The sequence below is a fragment of the Scyliorhinus torazame genome, chromosome 28 (assembly GCF_047496885.1).
Source record: "Scyliorhinus torazame isolate Kashiwa2021f chromosome 28, sScyTor2.1, whole genome shotgun sequence".
NCBI classification, from domain to species: domain Eukaryota; kingdom Metazoa; phylum Chordata; class Chondrichthyes; order Carcharhiniformes; family Scyliorhinidae; genus Scyliorhinus; species Scyliorhinus torazame.
The window spans coordinates 14,884,682-14,903,973 of NC_092734.1; the positions used below are offsets into that span (position 1 = coordinate 14,884,682).

Genomic DNA, 19,292 nt, shown 5'->3' on the forward strand with positions numbered 1-19,292 from the left:
ATACAAACAATAGCATGGAGGACAGTGAATTTGCAATGCCAACACCTTGACTAGAGTTGACCTGCAACCAATCAGCACTCCTTTCCTCATGCAGTTGCTCCCTATGAGATTTGGCATTCTTGCATCTGTCCTGACAAGTACAAGACAAAAAGCTTTGACAGGAAGTTTATTTGGTCAGCAATGCTCAAGTTCTACATTACCAAGGGACTACAATTTAAATTGCAAGCTAATTTTTGTTTGTTCAGATTTCATGTTGGTGGCGTCCACTCAGCTGGACTGTACTCCGGGGGCAACCCAATGGCTAATTAGTATGGGCGACTGAAGCTTTTCCTTCTCTGCAAAATCCCTTCTCTGAAAGGTGACTGACATGATCAGAGGACCCTCAGAAAATTAGCCTGACAATGAGGAATAGCAATACGTTGCCGAAACTGGTCGGATATTGTTGAGTTCAACAACTTTAAGCTGTGACCTTTCTCCACCATATTAACCCTTTAAAAAAATCTCATACATTTTTCAGTCCCAAGGCACAAAGCTTCCCTGCTCCCTCTTCCCCACCAGGTCTTCTGCCATTGTTCTCAACTTAGCTACATTTTGTTGTCATCTCTCCCAGCTCTCACTAGTCACTGTCCTAGATGTTGCACCTCTCTTACTCAGTATAATATCCAACATATTTCCCTCTTTTAGTTCCGGTGAACAGTCAAACAAACTCAAAATATTGACTCGGTTTTCTCTCCCTACAGATGCTGCCACACCGGCTGGGTTTCCCCAGCATTTTCTGTTTTTGTTTGGACATTTTACGGAGGAGACAGAGAGAAGCTGAGATTTTTTTTTAATAGCCCTAACACTAACCACCCCTTTAGGCTGCCAAGATCCACCTTGTGTTTCCAGTATTTTCTCTTTTAGTTCCGCCAAGTTCCGCCTGTGAATTGGTTCCCCCCAGCATGAATGGCCCGAAGCACACAGGGGAGGGGAAAATTTAATTGGGAAAAATAGCTTTGACTTATATTCCGACACGATTTTTCCTGCCCTTTCCGCTCCGCCCTGAAAACATTTGCTTATCTTCCAGCTTTCAGTTCCGACCAGATATTTGCTTTCAAAATACTCAGCTTTGCTCTTTATAAATGCCGAAGTGAATTGGGACAAGGCGCTTTCCACTGGTCAGTTATTCCAACTTGGGGAGGATTTCGAGCTTTGGGCCCAGCTGGCTAACTACCTGGCAGCCAACGGTGGCACAATAGGAATGGGAGGGGGGGGGGGGGTGTACAAGAGGCTAGGGTTGGGGGTTCCTGGAGGATTGAAGGAATGGGGGGGGGGGGTTGCACAAGAGGCTAGAGTTGGGGGTTCCTGGAGGGCTGAAGAGCAGACAGGGAGATGTTGCTGAAAACAGCGGGACTGGGGGCCTGAAGTGCATATGTTTTAATGCAAGACGTATTACGGGTAAGGCAGATGAACTTAGAGCTTGGATTAGTACTTGGAACTATGATGTTGTCGCCATTACGGAGACCTGGTTGAGGGAAGGACAGGATTGTCAGCTAAACATTCCAGGATTTAGATGTTTCAGGCGGGATAGAGGGGGATGTAAAAGGGGTGGTGGAGTTGCGCTACTGGTTAGGGAGAATATCACAGCTGTACAACGGGTGGACACCTCAGAGGGCAGCGAGGCTCTATGGGTAGAGATAAGGAATAAGAAGAGTGCAGTCACAATGTTGGGGGTTTACTACAGGCCTCCCAACAGCCAGCGGGAGATAGAGGAGCAGATAGGTAGACAGATTTTGGAAAGGAGTAAAAGCAACAGGGTTGTTGTGATGGGAGACTTTAACTTCCCCAATATTGACTGGGACTCACTTAGTGCTAGGAGCTTGGACGGGGCAGGGTTTGTAAGGAGCATCCAGGAGGGCTTCTTAAAACAATATGTAGATAGTCCAACTAGGGAAGGGGCGGTACTGGACCTGGTATTGGGGAATGAGCCCGGCCAGGTGGTAGAAGTTTCAGTAGGGGAGCATTTCGGGAACAGTGACCACAATTCAGTAAGTTTTAAAGTGCTGGTGGACAAGGATAAGAGTGGTCCTAGGGTGAATGTGCTAAATTGGGGGAAGGCTAATTCTAACAATATTAGGCGGGAACTGAAGAACCTAGATTGGGGCGGATATTTGAGGGTAAATCAACATCTGACATGTGGGAGACTTTCAAGTGTCAGTTGAAAGGAATTCAGGACCGTCATGTTCCTGTGCGGAAGAAGGATAAATACGGCAGAGTTCAGGAACCTTGGATAACAAGAGATATTGTAGGCCTCATCAAAAAGAAAAAGTAGGCAGTTGTCAGGGCTAGAAGGCTGGGAACAGACAAAGCCTGTGTGGAATATAAGGAAAGTAGGAAGGAACTTAAGCAAGGAGTCAGGAGGGCTAAAAGGGGTCACGAAAAGTCATTGGCAGATAGGGTTAAGGAAATCCCAAGGCTTTTTACACGTACATAAAAAGCAAGAGTGTAGCCAGGGAAAGGGTTGGCCCACTGAAGGACAGGCAAGGGAATCTATGTGTGGAGCCAGAGGAAATGGGCGAGGTACTAAATGAATACTTTGCATCAGTATTCACCAAAAAGAAGGAATTGGTGGATGTTGAGTCTGGAGAAGGGTGTGTAGATAACATTGAGATCACATTGGGTCACATTGAGATCCAAAAAGATGAGGTGTTGGGCGTCTTGAAAAATATTAAGGTAGATAAGTCCCCAGGGCCTGATGGGATCTACCCCAGAATACTGAAGGAGGCTAGAGGGGAAATTGCTGAGGCCTTGACAGAAATCTTTGGATCCTCACGGTCTTCTGGTGATGTCCCGGAGGACTGGAGAATAGCCAATGTTGTTCCTTTGTTTAAGAAGGGTAGCAAGGATAATCCAGGGAACTACAGGCCGATGAGCTTTACGCCAGTGGTAGGGAAATTACTGGAGAGAATTCTTCGAGACAGGATCTACTCCCATTTGGAAGCAAATGGACCTATTAGCGAGATGCAGCACTGTTTTCTGAAGGGGAGGTCGTGTCTCACTAACTTGATAAAGGTTTTTCGAGGAGGTCACAAAGATGATTTATGCAGGTAGGGCAGTGGATGTTGTCTATATGGACTTCAGTAAGGCCTTTGACAAGGTCCCTCATGGCAGACTGGTACAAAAGGTGATGTCACATGGGATCAGGGGTGAGCTGGCAAGATGGATACAGAACTGGCTAGGTCATAGAAGGCAGAGAGTAGCAATGGAAGGGTGCTTTTCTGATTGGAGGGCTGTGACATGTGGTGTTCTGCAGGGATCAGTGCTGGGACCTTTGCTGTTCGTAGTATATATAAATGATTTGGAGAAAAATGTAACTGGTCTGATTAGTAAGTTTGGAGATGACACAAAGGTTGGTGGAATTGCGGATAGCAATGAGGACTGTCAGAGGATACAGCAGGATTTAGATCGTTTGGAGACTTGGGCGGAGAGATGGCAGATGGAGTTTAATCCGGACAAATGTGAAGTAATGCATTTTGGAAGGTCTAATGCAGGTAGGGAATATACAATGAATGGTAGAACCCTCAAGAGTATTGACAGTCAGAGAGATCTAGGTGTACAGGTCCACCGGTCACTGAAAGGGGCAACACAGGTGGAGAAGGTAGTCAAGAAGGCATACGCATTGGCCGGGGCATTGAATATACAAATTGGCAAGTCATGTTGCAGCTGTATAGAACCTTAGTTAGGCCACACTTGGAGTATAGTGTTCAATTCTGGTCGCCACACTACCAGAAGGATGTGGAGGCTTTAGAGAGGGTGCAGAAGAGATTTACCAGGATGTTGCCTGGTATGGAGGGCATTAGCTATGAGGAGAGGTTGAATAAACTCGGTTTGTTCTCACTGGAACGACGGAGGTTGAGGGGCGACCTGATAGAGGTCTATAAAATGATGAGGGGCATAGACAGAGTGGATAGTCAGAGGCTTTTTCCCAGCATAGAGGGGTCAATTATTAGGGGGCATAGGTTTAAGGTGCGATGGGCAAGGTTTAGAGGAGATGTACGAGGCAAGTTTTTTTACACAGAGGGTAGTGGGTGCCTCGAACCCGCTGCCGGAGGTGGTGGTGGAAGCAGGGACGATAGTGTCATTTAAGGGGCATCTTGACAAATACATGAATAGGATGGGAATAGAGGGATACGGACCCCAGAAGTGTGGAAGATTTTAGTTTAGACGGGCAGCATGGTCGGCGCAGGCTTGGAGGGCCGAAGGGCCTGTTCCTGTGCTGTACTTTTCTTTGTTCTTTGATGTGAATTTAAAATTTGGGTAAAGAAAACGCATATATTATTCAAAGGTATTTCCTTCACATCTTTGTGTCGTACTTCTTTTCTCTTCCTAACTTCAAGAACCCGTGGTTCAAACACCCTACTCTGGTTGAGAAGTCAGTGCTCCATAGGCCTCAGCTGGATCTGTGTTGAAACTCGCTGTGAGAAGCACAGTTTTCCCTCCCCCTCCAGAGAAGCAAACAAATAGCTTCCACGCTGCACAGCTGGTCAATGGCCTAACCCAGTTTTAGCACTGATAACATTGGGATTCGCATACAGTGCGTTACTGCCTGTGAATTAAATTGAGCATTGAAGTCCGCCATACAGGCTGGAACAGCTGGAAAGATTTACTGCGTCAAACCCCAGCCATGCTGAATACTGCACACAACTGTTATGGGCCAGGGGTTAGAGAACCCCAAAGTGTATCATGGAGTTCATCTGACCCACAACTTTTAATAGATTGTGGTATGGGGAGCACACGACCCACTCTACAGGTGTGGTACAGCAGAAATGGAAAAGTATTTTTTAAAGCAAAACAATGTTTATTCTATGAACTCACGTTAACCTTTTTAAAACACAGAGTGAACATCTTAGCGACCATTCATTCAAATACAACCCCCAAAGAATACAACACCAAGTAATCCTTTAAGCTTTCCTTTTAACATCCATAAGACATAAAACACCTTTTACCAGAAACACATCAGGTTAAAGTCACTATTGTTATTAGTTTTAAATCACCTGGATCGATTTACAGTCTTTAGATTACAGAGAGAGACTCTAATACACCTGCTGGCTGTGACTGCAGCTATCCAGCTCTGAAAACGAAATTAAACCCACCCTCCAGCAAACGGCCTAAAACGAAAGTAAAAAAGCTGACAGGCAGCCCAGCTCCACCCACTCTCTGACATCACTGCAGTAATAAACACCCATTTCTTAAAGGTACTCTCACTACAGATATTTATATACACACTCATTTATAAACACCCATTTCTTCAAGGTACTCTCACTACAGATATTTATATACACACCCATTTATAAACACCCATTTCTTCAAGGTACTCTCACTACAGATATTTATATACACACCCATTTATAAACACCCATTTCTTCAAGGTACTCTCACATGACACAACTAAAACAAAGGACGTAAAAACATAAAGGAGTGAGCGGGTGAAGTATCGGCACCATACTTCAATATTGCAAAGCAGTTTGAGAGCGAGAGAATCAATCATATCAATCAAAGAAGGAGCGGACAATCAGTATGGATGTTATATGAACGCAACCTCACCCATCCAAGCAAAATAAATAATGGCATCAAACTTTACCTTCATCGACTTGTAGAGTCTTTCAGCGAAGAAGGCAGGAGTATTTCTCAGGCATTTCACTATGAAATGAATATTAGTTGCATATTAGTCATTGCCAGTACATGGATTATACCATAGCAGAATCATTTATAATAATAATAATCTTTATTATTGTCACAAGTAGGCTTACATTAACACTGCAATGAAGTTACTGTGAAAATTCCCTAGTCGCCACATTCCGGCGCCAGTTCGGGTACGCGGAGGGAGAATTCAGAATGTCCAATTCACCTAACAGCACGTCTTTCGGGACTTGTGGGAGGAAATCGGAGCACCCGGAGGAAACCCACGCAGACACGGGGAGAATGTGCAGACTCCGCACAGACAGTGACCCAAGTCGGGAATTGAACCTGGGTCCCTGGAGCTGTGAAGCAACAGTGCTAACCCGCTGTGCTACCATGCCGCCCAAACATAAACAAACAAGAACACGGGTGACACAGTGGTTAGCACTGCTGCCTCACAGAACCGGGTTCGATTCCCGGCTTGGGTCACGTCTGTGCGGAGACTGCACGTTCTCCCAGTGTGTGCACGTGGGTTTCCTCCGGGTGCTCCGCTTTCCTCCCACAGTCCAAAGATGTGCAGGTTAGGCGGATTGGCCATGGTAAATTGTCCTTTAGTATCCAGGGATATTTGGGTTAAGTGTGGTTAACAGGGAGAGGTTGGGAGCTGGGTTACAGCTATTGAGACGAGTGGCCTCCTTCTGCACTGGAGGGAATATATGATTCTGTGAACACAGTTCAAGTTAGAAATCAAGATTCTCTGCAGCAACCAGGTATTAACGTAACTCTTTTATAACTCTGGCCATTGACAGAGAATAGAATGCATCTCTCAAGAGGAACGGGCTAAAACATTTGGAGGGCATGTGGAAATGTTTGAAAGTTCTGGAGGGTGTGGAGAATTGCTCATGATGTCCAATGTTCGACAAGCTACGCCAATACTTCTGAAAGAAGAGAAACATTGATCACGATTGAGGAGACCCAACTGTGCTCGAGTACAGGAAGCATGTCGTCATGCTGCACCTGGCAATTAAGTATTTGCTCCGCGATCCCTTGCATACAGCTCATGCCCAGCTTTAACCAGGTAAAAGAGCTCTCGATGTTAATCGTGGTAAACCTGAATGCCCTTTTTGTTGAGATTAGCATAGAGAGCTGTTCCTTCTAACAGACTATTAAGAGGCTCCGCACACAGAAATCCTCATCCTTATGTACAAGCCCCACTGTACCCCACCTTTACACTCTCGGGTCTGTGAGTCTGGTCTATGGTATGTGTCCACAGCCATTATTTCATCATCAATGATAAAACCTTCAGCCATCTTGTTTGTGCACACTGGTAATTTCTCACAAGGCCCCATTGATTTGCTAGGCCTCTCTCACTAGAGGCCTCCTTTACATCTGTGCTTTCAGCCATCCCTGCTATCACTTTTCTCAATGCTCCAGTTTTTTTTAAATCTACTTGTCATTATCACCAAGGTGCTTCTGGGAGCTTGCTATGTGTAAATTGGCTGTCTCATTTCCTATGTCACAGCAGTGAAAAATTATTTAGTTGGCTGGAAAACACTTTTTGAGGCAGTCTGTGGCTGTGAAAGGCACTAGACAAAATATATATGAGAGAGGGTCTCAGAGGGGAAAAGCTGGGGAAGGAGCAGTTTACAAAAGAAAAAAGACAAAAATAATCTGGAATAAAACCCCTCAAATTCTGACTATCATAGATTATCATAGAATTTACAGTGCAGAAGGAGACCATTCGGCCCATCGAGTCTGCACCGGCTCTTGGAAAGAGCACCCTACCCAAGGTCAACACCTCCACCCTATCCCCATAACCCAGTAACCCCACCCAACACTAAGGGCAATTTTGGACACTAAGGGCAATTTATCATGGCCAATCCACCAAACCTGCACATCTTTGGACTGTGGGAGGAAACCGGAGCACCCGGAGGAAACCCACTCACACACGGGGAGGATGTACAGACTCCGCACAGACAGTGACCCAAGCCGGAATCGAACCTGGGACCCTTGGAGCTGTGAAGCAATTGTGCTATCCACAATGCTACCGTGCTGCCCACGGTAATCTAATCCAATACCACTCGTTAAAGCAGCTTTACTTTTATAAGATAGCAATGGGATTGTGAAGAGGGCTGTTAGAAATGCAATCGTGGGGCAGCACGGTGGCGCAGTGGGTTAGCCCTGTGGCCTCACGGCGCCGAGGTCCCCGGTTTGATCCCGGCTCTGGGTCACTGTCCGTGTGGAGTTTGCACATTCTCCCCGTGTTTGCGTGGGTTTCGCTCCCACAACCCAAAGATATGCAGGGTAGGTGGATTGGCCGCGCTAAATTGCCCCTTAATTGGGAAAAAATGAATTGGGTACTCTAAATTTATTGAAAAAAAGAAAAAATGCAATCGTCGCCTCTACTGGTTTAGAAAGACTGCAGGTTTAAGGCACACCACTAGATGGAGAAGCTTGCCTGCTCAGGACACTCCACATTAACAGGGCGAGGAACCGAGTGGAGGGAAACTGTTATTTTGAGTGCAGATAATTCTAATACCCCTGTAGAAAACGGTTCGCCCTGCACTTTTCCATCAGCAGAGCTTGCTGCAGTAACTACTTCGAATTACAGGATGGATCAAAAGCGAGCTATTTGTCCCAACTGGCTTTTCTACTGCACAGAAGCCGGCTCCTACTCTAATTACTGATTCCAAATCGCAATCTTGCCCCTTCTCCCTCATCCCATCACCCCTTCAAACATGTCGATGCGACCTGCTTTAACTTGTCCATCAGGCAGGAAGCTCCACAGGTGCACTCTCCGCCCACTGCGCAGCGCAATGAGCCAGCTCGGCAGGCTGACTGTGGGAAAGATTCGCGCGCACAGCTGCAAGAGCACAGAACCCCGCCGGACTGTCAAACCTCGAACGTCACAGGCTCAGGAAAACGGTGCCACATTCCAAACCTTACGCTAGAACGGAGACTAGAACGAGAAAGTTGTGTTTGCCGGGGTTACCTAATGGACACCCTTGTAACAAAGCCCTTTCCCAGATAGCAAGACAGAGGGGCTATCCCATTGCAAGATGACAGTGTGCTGGATGGTTGCGTACTGTTATAACCCCACGGGAGTCATGGAGACGACCTGATTGATCTCCCCATAACGGAGTACAAGCCCCCCCCCCCCCCCCCCCCGAGGGGTGGAGGAGGCCCAACAGGGAGGCTCGTTAATTCCCCGAGCTAAAAGCCGGCCCAAGAAGGAGCCGGCATGTCAGGATGGTCCCGGCTGGGACTTGGGCTGTGGCTTAGTTGCTTTATTTCCAAGCTGTGTGTAGGAAATAAACTACTTTTGACTCACCTTTTCGGGACTCCTCACTGACTACAACACAGACAAATATCACCAACAGCAATCTTTAGCCGTTCAAGAGGCTGCCGGGTCAGGCAACTGGTTGAGAATCCTCAGGTGGAAATGATCCAGTTCTTTGCGGAATGGGAACTGGAGCGGGTGAACAGGAGAGAGGGTCGGAATATTAAACGTGTGAAGCTCGGCGGGTGCGCTGCAGCAACAGCATGAGGATCACTACAAGACCATGAGGGAAGCTGCGTGGAATGGGATCAACAAAACACCACACCCATTTTAACCAATAGGAGCTTTGCCCAGACACTGCAAACCAAATGTGTGGGCACACACGACATTTCAACCAGAAATTACTCTCCATGTGCTGCAATTTGGCAAATACTCTTTCACCATGAAGGGACTGCCCATTACACATGCACACACAAAGCGCTCATGCACAGGCACCAAAAAAGACAAACTTCACTGTACTAACCCACAAAAAGTCCGGAAGGCATCAAAGAAGGAAACACACGAGGAAAAAGCATCAGTATATAACATCCTGACACACTGATCTCCAATCCCAAACATGGAAAGCAGTCCATCTTCTTCCAAATGCTTATGCTATTGCGGCACCATTAATGGTTGCACTCAGCAAGTCCTGTATGGTCAGTTGCGAGTTCCATCGCACTTCTTCAATCTGACGCTAACAGTTCCCAAACAAACTATCTCATCAAAGCAGGACTCTGCAATTAAATCCCACCCCCCATCCCAACATAAATGGCAGCACTTCTGAACTCTGCAAAGCACAGCTAAAAGTTCTTTTGGCTGGGTCCAGTCATTGAAGATCTTCCTTCTCTACCTCACCAACCCGATAAAGACTATTTTCATTTCTTCATTCCTCTCCCCCCCCCCCCCCCCCCCCCCCCCCCCGTGGGACATGGGCGTCGCTGGCAAAGCCAGCATCTGTTGCCCATCCCTCATTGCCCTTCAACTGAATGGCTTTCTCGGCCATTTCAGAGGGCAGGTTAGAGTCGGCCACATTGCTGTGGATCTGGAGTCACATGCAGGCCAGACCGGGTAAGGATGGCAGATTTCCTTCCCTAAAGAACATGCTCTTTCGTACCTGTAAGAGGATATCAAGGGAACAGCATGTTAGCTATGGCAGTGTCTGTATATATGTATGTATATGATTACACTGGGATGTCTTACCCACTGCCAGCATGCCCCTTTCAAGATTTCCAGACATCTCTCGGCTGATTGTCTTCTCAATATCGTATTTACAAACCAGCCGATACTCCTCAAACACTGCAATAGAAAACAGAACATTCAGTCATTAAAAAGTCTCAATATTCTATTTCTGGAGGACAGACATTTCCTTTTGTATAATTTTTTCATCGAATATGGGCATCGCCAGCATTTGTCGCCCATTCCTAATTGCCCTCCAACTGAATATTTCAAGAGGGCAGCAAGGAATCACAGAATCCCGACAGGGCAGGGGGAGGCCATTTGGTCCAGCAGGCCAGCACCAGCCCTCCGAAAGAGTACCCTACCCACTCCCCCGCCCCAACCCCACAACCTTGGAACTCCCACCTATCCTTTGCCTCCGGGGTAATTTAGCACGGCCAATCCACCTAACCTGCACACCTTCTGGACTGTGGGAGGAAACCGGAGCACCCGGAGGTAACCCACCCAGACACGTGGAGAATCTGCAAACTCCACGCCATCACCCGAGGTCGGAATTGAATCCGGGGTCTCTGGCCATGTGAGGCAGCAGTGCTCACCATTGTGCCACCCCATTGCTGTGGGGGAAGGCATATGTCGGCCAGACCAGGTAAGGATGGCAGATTTCCTTCCCTAAAGGGCATGAGTTAACTAACAGGTTCACAAGTGGGGATAATTATCACAATCACCATTACTGGCGCTGGCTTTCAATTTTTGATTTACCCACTGAATTTAAATTCCATTAGCGGCTGGTGTGGAATTTGAGCCTGGAGTCTCTGGATTACTAGTCCACATTACAACTATGCCACCATTTTCCCCTTTAGCATTAATAATGGCCATTGACACATATCTTCAAACATATATCCCTCTGAAGGGATTTTACATGGGTAGACATTGAGAGGTTGTTTCCCCTGGCTGTGGAAGGGTCAACCATTGAGGACCGAGACAAGGAGAAAATTCTTCACTCAAGAAGGTCATGAATCTTTGGAAGTCCCAATCCAAGAGGGTTGTGACTGCTCCATAGTGGAGTATATTTAAGGCTGAGATAGATGCATTTTTAATCCCATCGGAATGACTATGGGGAGTGGGCGGGTAAGTGAAGCTATGGCAGTAGAGAGGTTCGAGAGACATGGCCTATTCCTGCTCCTATTTCTTATTTTCTTATCTACTGTTCGACACTCGATGGCTCAAGTTATACGATGGGGAAGGAATAATACAATATAATGTGAATAGAGCTGTCTGAGGATGTACAGAAAAAGTAATTCAGGACCAGCTTTCGTTCCAATGATGGTTTTCACAAGAAGTTTATTTATCACGACAGCAGCCAGGATGACCCAATTACCTGCTTTTAGGTGGGATCTGTTCCTTGCGCACAGGATGGCATTAAACTTCGACTCGTCTGTCCCCATACGCCCCTCTCCTGCATTATATAAATCCTGAGGTTAAGAAAGAACATTTTATTAGACCTTCAAAGTAAGAAACCACTTCACCATGAAAATCCCCAAATTCATTTCTGGTCTTGTTTTCAGAATTCCGGTTCGTTTCAATGCATCAAAATTTTGTCTGTACTTATTGGGGTGTTTATTGCTAACCTGTCAATTACTGGGGAAAGTGTAACGACAGACAGCAAAGTTAATTGAACCAGTTATGATTATCCTCGAGTGTTATGGATCAGAGAACGCCATTGGCTGGTGTAACGTCACATGTTACGCAATGACATCATTGGAGCGTTTTGCGGGTTTTTGTGGAGTTCATCATTGTCCCCTGTTTGAGCAACATATTGTAAATAAACCCCTTGCTCTATGTTATACGAACTCGACGTGAGCCACCTCGGATTCTCTCTCTTTGCGGTGACAACATCAAGGGTAGCAGCTTTCTTTCCCTAATCGATTCTGTTTGACATTTGGTTCAAGTGCCACACCGATGTGGTGGCCTTCTAACTGCAGATGGTTTAGAGCAGTTAAGATCAATCAACTCAGTCCAAGTACATCACTGCAGGAGTTCCTCAGGATAGTGTACAAAACCTGACCATCTTTAGCTGCTTCATCAATGACCCTCCCTCCAACATTTGGTCAGATGTGGGAATGTTCGCAGATGACTGCACAATGTTCAGCACCATTCGCGACTCCTCAGATACTGAAGCAGTCCATGTCCAAATGCAGCAAGACTTGGACAATATCTAGGCTTGGGCTGACAAACGGCAAGTAACATTCCCACCACACAAGTGCCAGGCAATGACCAGCTCCAACAAGAGAGAATCTAATCTAAGCATCACCCTTTGACATTCAATGGCATTACCATCACAGAATCCCCACTATCAACATCCTGGGGGTTACTAATGACCAGAAACTGAACTGCACTAGCCATATACTATGGCTACAAGTGCAGGTCAGAAGTTGAAATTCTATGGCGAATAGCTCACTTCCTGACCCCCCCCCCCCCCCAAAGCCTGTCCACCATCTACAAGGCACACGTCAGGAGTGTAATGGAATACTCTCCATTTGCCTGGATGAGCGCAGCTCCAACAACATTCAAGAAGCTTCACACCATTCAGGGCAAAGCAGCCCAATTGGTTGTCATCCCATCCACAAATATTCACTTCCTCCACCACCAATGCACAGTGGCAGCAGTGTGTACCATCCACAAGACGCATTGCAGGAACTCACCAAGGTCCCTTTGACACCTTCCAAACCCACGGGCGCTACCATCTAAAAGGACTTGGGCAGCAGACACAGGGGGACACCACCACTTGGAAGTTCCCCTCCAAGCCATTCGCGATCCTGACTTGGAAATATTTTGCCGTTCCTTCACTGTGGCTGGGTCAAAAACCTGCAACTCCCTCTCCAACAGCACTGGGGGTGTACCTACACCTCAAGGACTGCAGCGGTTCAAGAAGGCAGCTCACTACCCCGGGCAATTAGGGATGGGCAACAAATGTTGGCTGAGCCAGCGCCACATCCCATGAATGAATAAAAATACAGCAATGACTTCCTACGCAGTGGATCAGCAGGGATAAAAGGTGCTGGGCCCATCGACAGAAATTACAATGACAAAACTCAGGCATAAACCTGAGTTAGTTATTAGAATGTAGAAGTGCACCTTAGATTATTCTTTGTATAGTGCACTCAATAATGAATGCATGCAATCTTATTACTGGGGGGGGGGGGGGGGGGGGGGATCTATTCCCTGCAATCTCCAGCTGTTGGGAGTGTGGTTTTATTTCACATCTAATGGGACAACTCAGGATTGACATTCCACCTTTAATCAGCAGAGTCTGCCGACTAAAATGTCTTATTAAAACGAAGCTCCTCTCGTCTTTTAAAAAAAAAAGTAGTTTCTATAGCCAGGCCTAGAAAACTTGGCTGTAGTTTCTGGAAATACCTCTTATACACTCCATCCCCACCCCCCTCCCGCAACCCCCCTCCCTCCCGTCCCCTGCAAACCCCCATCCTGGCAAAACCAAAGCGGAGGAGGGAATACATTCAGGCAGATCTGTGCATTCAGAATTGGCTCTGGCTACATTCTTAGAGTGGGAGTGTCTGACTTGGAACTCTGCCAGACTTCCTGTTCCAAGGCTTGCTTTTAGCCCTGGAGGTTAGAGTCAGTTTCTCCAGAAAGCAGGCTATCCAGTCATGTTCTCCTTATGGCTGCACGGCCTCGAATGTTTTCGATGATACTGAACTCGGAAGTCTTTAAATATTCAGCCATTACTAAAGCCCGGGACCCTTTCCCCATGGCAATCAAATGAACCAGTCCTAGAACGGACTTGAAGACGCAGCCTTTATTGACATGATAAACATACTGCGGTGGCAGCCAAAGATATACTTGGCAGTGTTTCCGATCAGCTCTGATGTCCCTTATTGTTTCTCTTTGAAAAATGCAGTGAAGTTTCTGGCAACTGGCAGTTTGCTAGCTGGGACTTTTCACATTGAAAAACAATTAAACCTGGTATTTAAAAGGTTCACACTGCCTTAAAACATTCCAAGCAGATATCCCATGGCAATGCTCAGGGTTACAGCAGAGGCTCCGCCAATTAACAATGGGAGCAGTGTTCTATTATGTAACAATCCGAACATAGTATACTCCTCTTGTTGCGAAGGTGGATTTGACTTGGTTTGAGCTTTCCCCAAGGCCGCAAAGACTCAGTGAGGGAGGTTTCTGTAAATGTTTGCAAATTTCCTGCTCCAAGCCAATCTGCAAATTTCCCTCAACAGTAGCAAATTGATCTGTAATTGATACCTCGTTCCCCTGGCAGTGTCTGGCACTGGGTGGCATGGCCAGTGTGCCTGGTGCCGGGGGAGTACAAGGGTACCACCCTGCCTTATCCCTGACCAGCCAGGGGTCTCCAATGGCCTAGGAGACCCCATAGTGCCATTATGCCTTTGTGTGGACCAGTATGAAACGGCGCCCTGTTGAGGTCTCCCAGGCGCAGCCGTTGAGTACCGGGGCGGTGTCCGAGTATTTAAATGAGCCAGTGAGCTCATTTAAATATTCAGATGTGCCGAGGGTGAGATGCAGATCGTGCCGGCCTGACTGAGTCGGGTGACTCGAAATCGGCCCGGTGCGGAGCCCGATGTGGGGCTCTCACGCCATTCACATGGAGCCGGGTGCAATGGTGTCGCTCAATCGCACCCCCCAACCTTGCTTCTCTTACGGTCCGCTACCGCTTTAGTCTTGTTATAAAAATCCCACGTCTTAAATGTCCAAATCGAAAACATAAACCGTTTCCCAGGCCACTTGGGTAATGCATCGATTTGCTGCTTAGTGAGCAACGAGCAAACATTCACAAGGCAAACCCATAGGTTTCAACTGGACTAATGCAAACATTTTTTTTTGTCCCATTTACACAACTGATAACCGCAAGCAATACCTCTTATACACTCCATCCCCACCCCCCTCCCGCAAACCCAATAACCCAAAAGCAATAACGTGGCCTCCACAGCTCTTCATACAAGCCTGTGTAACCATGCAGATTTGAAAATTAAACTCAAAAGCAGGAGCGGCGTGGCAACCACATCACTGCGTACGGATACACTATATGAAGCTGAGACAGGAGACACCAAGGCCCATCACGTTGATGCTACCATCATGGCAACAACAACTGGGTCCTGACTGCTACCAGAATCCCACCACTGCCCATACCAATTAGGAATTTGGCAAGATGATTGATAACAGCATATTCTACTGCTGCTGTTCCTACAAAAGGTGGACTGCAGCGGTTGAAGATGGTGGCTTACCTTCTCAAGGACAATTAGGGATGGGCGATCATCCCATGAATGAAAAATTCTAAAAATCTCGACTTACTTGAGTGTCCTTTTTAACCAGCGTTATATCCACATGTTGGCTTTCATCTCGATTACCCTAGTGGAAAAAAGAATCAATGGTCATTTAAAAATACAGGGTTACTTTTGATTCATGCGTGTGTTACAGAGATATCCAGTTAGAACCATACTCTGGCTTTCAATCCAAATCCCATTAACTCTATGGTGGAGGGAGCAATGGCGAGAAGACCTGTAGAGCTGCTGTTTCAGACAGCAAAAACTCAATGGACTCATTGAAAGTAGACTGTGGAGTCCTACAAAATAATCCCATGAAAATCCCTCCATGGATAACATATGGTCCAAAATTAACATGTTTTTCCTTCTTCAAATAATCATTTCGCGTAATCATTTTTATATACCTGAAATTTTGCAAGGATGGATTCTATGAAAGTAATTATAATCCAGTCCCATGGTTTGCTCTCCAATTCCCCCTCCATCATGCTAATGATGCCTTTCCTGCCACCTCTTCTTGCTTTCAAAAGGTTTCATCTTTTCATCTCTTTGGATAACCCGATTTTACCTCTTCATTGCTCAATGTTTCAGCCATGGCGCCATTGTCGCACACTTCCCTTGAGTCAGGAGGTTGTGGGTTCAACGACCACTCCCATGAAACAGGCGGGGGCCTCTTAGCGACCCCATAGTGGCATGTGCTCACTTGGCAGGGGGGCTAATTCCCACGTCTGCCAGGGATGGCATTGTCCATGGGTGAGGTGTGGGAGACCCTCAATCTCACTTAGAAATCAGGGCACCCTTTCAAAACGGCGCCCTGATCTCAGAGGGGCCAGTCTCGCAGGCGCATTCAGCGCCCCACTGCTGAAGAAGTTTATTTAAAAAGATGCTATTTCCCCAATTAAGGGGCAATTTAATGTGGCCAATCCACCTACCCTGCACATCTTTGGGTTATGGGGGTGAGACCTGGTAAAACATGATTGAACCTTAAGCCATGTTTTACAGTCAAGACGCTTGTTCCACAGGTGTAATATCATATCGGTTCTGGTAAAGTTGTCGATGATGTATGTTATCTAGTCAGTCAGAGTGACACATGCACCACCTACCGGGGAGCGTGCTGAGAAAGGAAAGGAGGTTGAGGATACAGAGTTACTGCCAGTGTGGCAATGAAAGCAGAGCCCAGAATATTTAATCTTCCTGGGAGACACGGGGCTGGATTTTCTGGAGGTGAATCAGGCAGGCATCCAGTTCCAGTTCCAGTAATCAGTAAAATGGAGAGACAGGGGCCGGGATTCTCGGACCTCGCGCCGGGTTGGAGAATCCCCGGGGGGGGGGGGGGGACACACGAGAATCGCGCCCCGCCACCCCGGCTTCCCCATTCTTCGACGCTGATTCTCCCGCAGGATCGCCGCCGTGCCGGTCGGGGGCCGTTGAAAGCCCCCACCCAGGCGATTCTCCAGACTCCGACAGACTGACTGGCCGTCGAGTTCAGCCGAGTCCCACCGGCGGGGTTACTCAGGTCCCACACGGCGGGGGCCCCACGGTGGCCTGGCCCGTGATCGGGGCCTACCGATCGGCGGCCGGGCTGGTTCCATGGGGGCCTATGTTCCTCCGCGCCAGGTTCCTGTAGGGCTCCGCCATATTGCCCAGAGGCCGGCGCAGAGACGGCAACCCACGTGCACGCACGGAATCACGGTGGCCGCAGCGCACATGCGCGAACTCGCACCGGCCGTTCCACGCCGGCTGGAGCTTCGGGGACCACTCCGGCACCGACCTATCCCCATAGGAAGGGGAGCATTCCTCAATATTGGGGACCTTTGACGCCGGAGTGGTTGGCGCCGCTTTCCACACCGGCGTCGGAACTTAGCCGCGGGATTGGAGAACCCCGGTACTGCGCACAGCCGATTAATTTGGTGAAAAAGATTTGGTTCCATTTGGTCAACAATCCAAACATCGGGCGTCACGGTGGCACAGTGGTTAGCACTGCTGCCTCACAGTGTCAGGGACCCCAGTTCAATTCCGGCCTTGGGTGTGTGTGTGGAGTTTCATTTTCTCCCCGTGTCTGCGTGGTTTCCTCTGGGTGCTCATTAAATTGCTACATTAAACGTGCTATATAAATGCAAGTTGTTGTTATTGTAAATGAGTGCGCTCTGTGGACACAGCGAGAAATGAAAGCTGGAACATAACTGTTTCCATCGCCCTTAAGATTTACTATAAATTACCTGAACAAGCGAGACCAGCAGCCTTTCAAAGTGTCCAGATGTATCGCTTTTGATATCCTGTTCCAGGGTCTTTTTAAACTCTGCAAAGGAAGACAATCGTGGTCATTATTATACAGGGTCTTGGTCCATTTGTGACCTTTCACCAGGGAGGATTTAACGTTTCGGGTCGATGACCCTACATCAGAATGGCCACTAACCTTTTCTGACAAAGGGTCACCGATCGGAGACAATTACTCTTTTTTCCCCCCTCTCTGTCTCTCTCTCTCTCCACAGATGCAGCCCGGCCAGCTGAGCAGTTCCAGAGTTTTTGGTTTTATTTCTCACTGTGACACACTCAGCGACAGAAGCTGGGAAATCAGTTAACTCTGTGTCGCAGACTTGATAATCCCACCCCCAAACCAGACAGGTTTATGGCACCACTGAATTACTGATCAGGCTAGTTTATTTTATTTTATTGTTTTAAATTTAGAGTACCCAGTTCATTTTTTCCAATTAAGGAGCAATTGAAATGAAAATGAAAATCGCTTATTGTCACAAGTAGGCTTCAAATGAAGTTACTGTGATAAGCCCCTAGTCGCCACATTCCGCCGCCTGTTCGGGGAGGCTGGTACGGGAATTGAACCTGCACTGCTGGCCTTGGTCTGCTTTACAAGCCAGCTATTTAACCCACTGTGCTAAACAATTTAGCGTGGCCAATCCGCCTAGCCTGCACATCTTTGGGTTGTGGGGGTGAAACCCACGCAAGCACGGGGAGAATGTGCAAACTCCACACGGACAGTGACCCGGGGCCGGGATCAAACCTGGGACCTCGGCACCGTGAGGCTGCAGGGCTAACCCACTGCGCCTCAGTACTGCCAGTATTAACGGGACTGGAGGGACAGACCTACCACAAAGATTAAATGATCATAATGGAGGCAAGTAGGGGGAAGGCGGTGGTGCAATGGTAATGTCACCAGGCCAGTAATCTAGAGGCCCAGGCTAAGCCTCTGGGGACGAAGGTTCAAATCCCACTACGGCAGCTGGGAGGAATTTGAATTCCATTAATAAAAATCTGAAATATAAATCTAGTCTCATGAAAACTATCACCGATCGTCATAAAAGCCCATCTGGTTCACCCACGCCCATTAAGGAAGGAAATCTGCCATCCTGACTCCACAGCAAGACCTAGCTCTGCAGAAACTGCGGCAATTGAGATAAAGAGCAATTTGGATTTACCGAGTGATCTCGGACGGAACCGTTAGTAGAGGAAGATCAGCAAAGTGGGGCAATCAGAGGCGTGTCTTACATCAACTGCTTGCAACATGAAGCAAGCGGCCAAAGAAAAGGAACAACATCAGCTGGGTGGAGCTGCTGTTAGCCAGAAAATTGGATGTGGCACCAAAAATTATTGAAATATTTAACAAGTTCATGTCTGAAATCACCTTGCGACGGTGCAATAGAATCTGTTCTACCCTTCTTTTAAATAAATGAATGTGATTCGTCAACACAGGGGGATGAATGAGAATAATCGAGTTGGGAGTATTCCACCTTTCTAACTTTAGATGTAATATTGGTCAGACAACAATGTTTCTGAAATGTATAAGAGCCAATTTGTGCAATTGGTTAAGATAT

The 19,292-nt window shown here is 47.3% G+C and overlaps 1 protein-coding gene across 2 annotated transcripts in view; it reads right to left on the reverse strand.

Moving 5' to 3' along the window:
* Window positions 1-19,292, reverse strand: part of LOC140403540 (annexin A11-like) — an 89,793-nt gene that overhangs the window by 10,508 nt on the left and 59,993 nt on the right. For both annotated transcript variants that reach the window (XM_072491528.1, XM_072491529.1), the window contains 5 exons: window positions 17,682-17,761; window positions 15,494-15,550; window positions 11,532-11,625; window positions 10,178-10,273; window positions 5,621-5,679 (listed from right to left, as the gene is read on the reverse strand). In XM_072491528.1, the coding sequence (XP_072347629.1) occupies window positions 5,621-5,679; window positions 10,178-10,273; window positions 11,532-11,625; window positions 15,494-15,550; window positions 17,682-17,761 (386 nt within the window). The remainder of the gene's footprint in view (window positions 1-5,620; window positions 5,680-10,177; window positions 10,274-11,531; window positions 11,626-15,493; window positions 15,551-17,681; window positions 17,762-19,292) is intronic.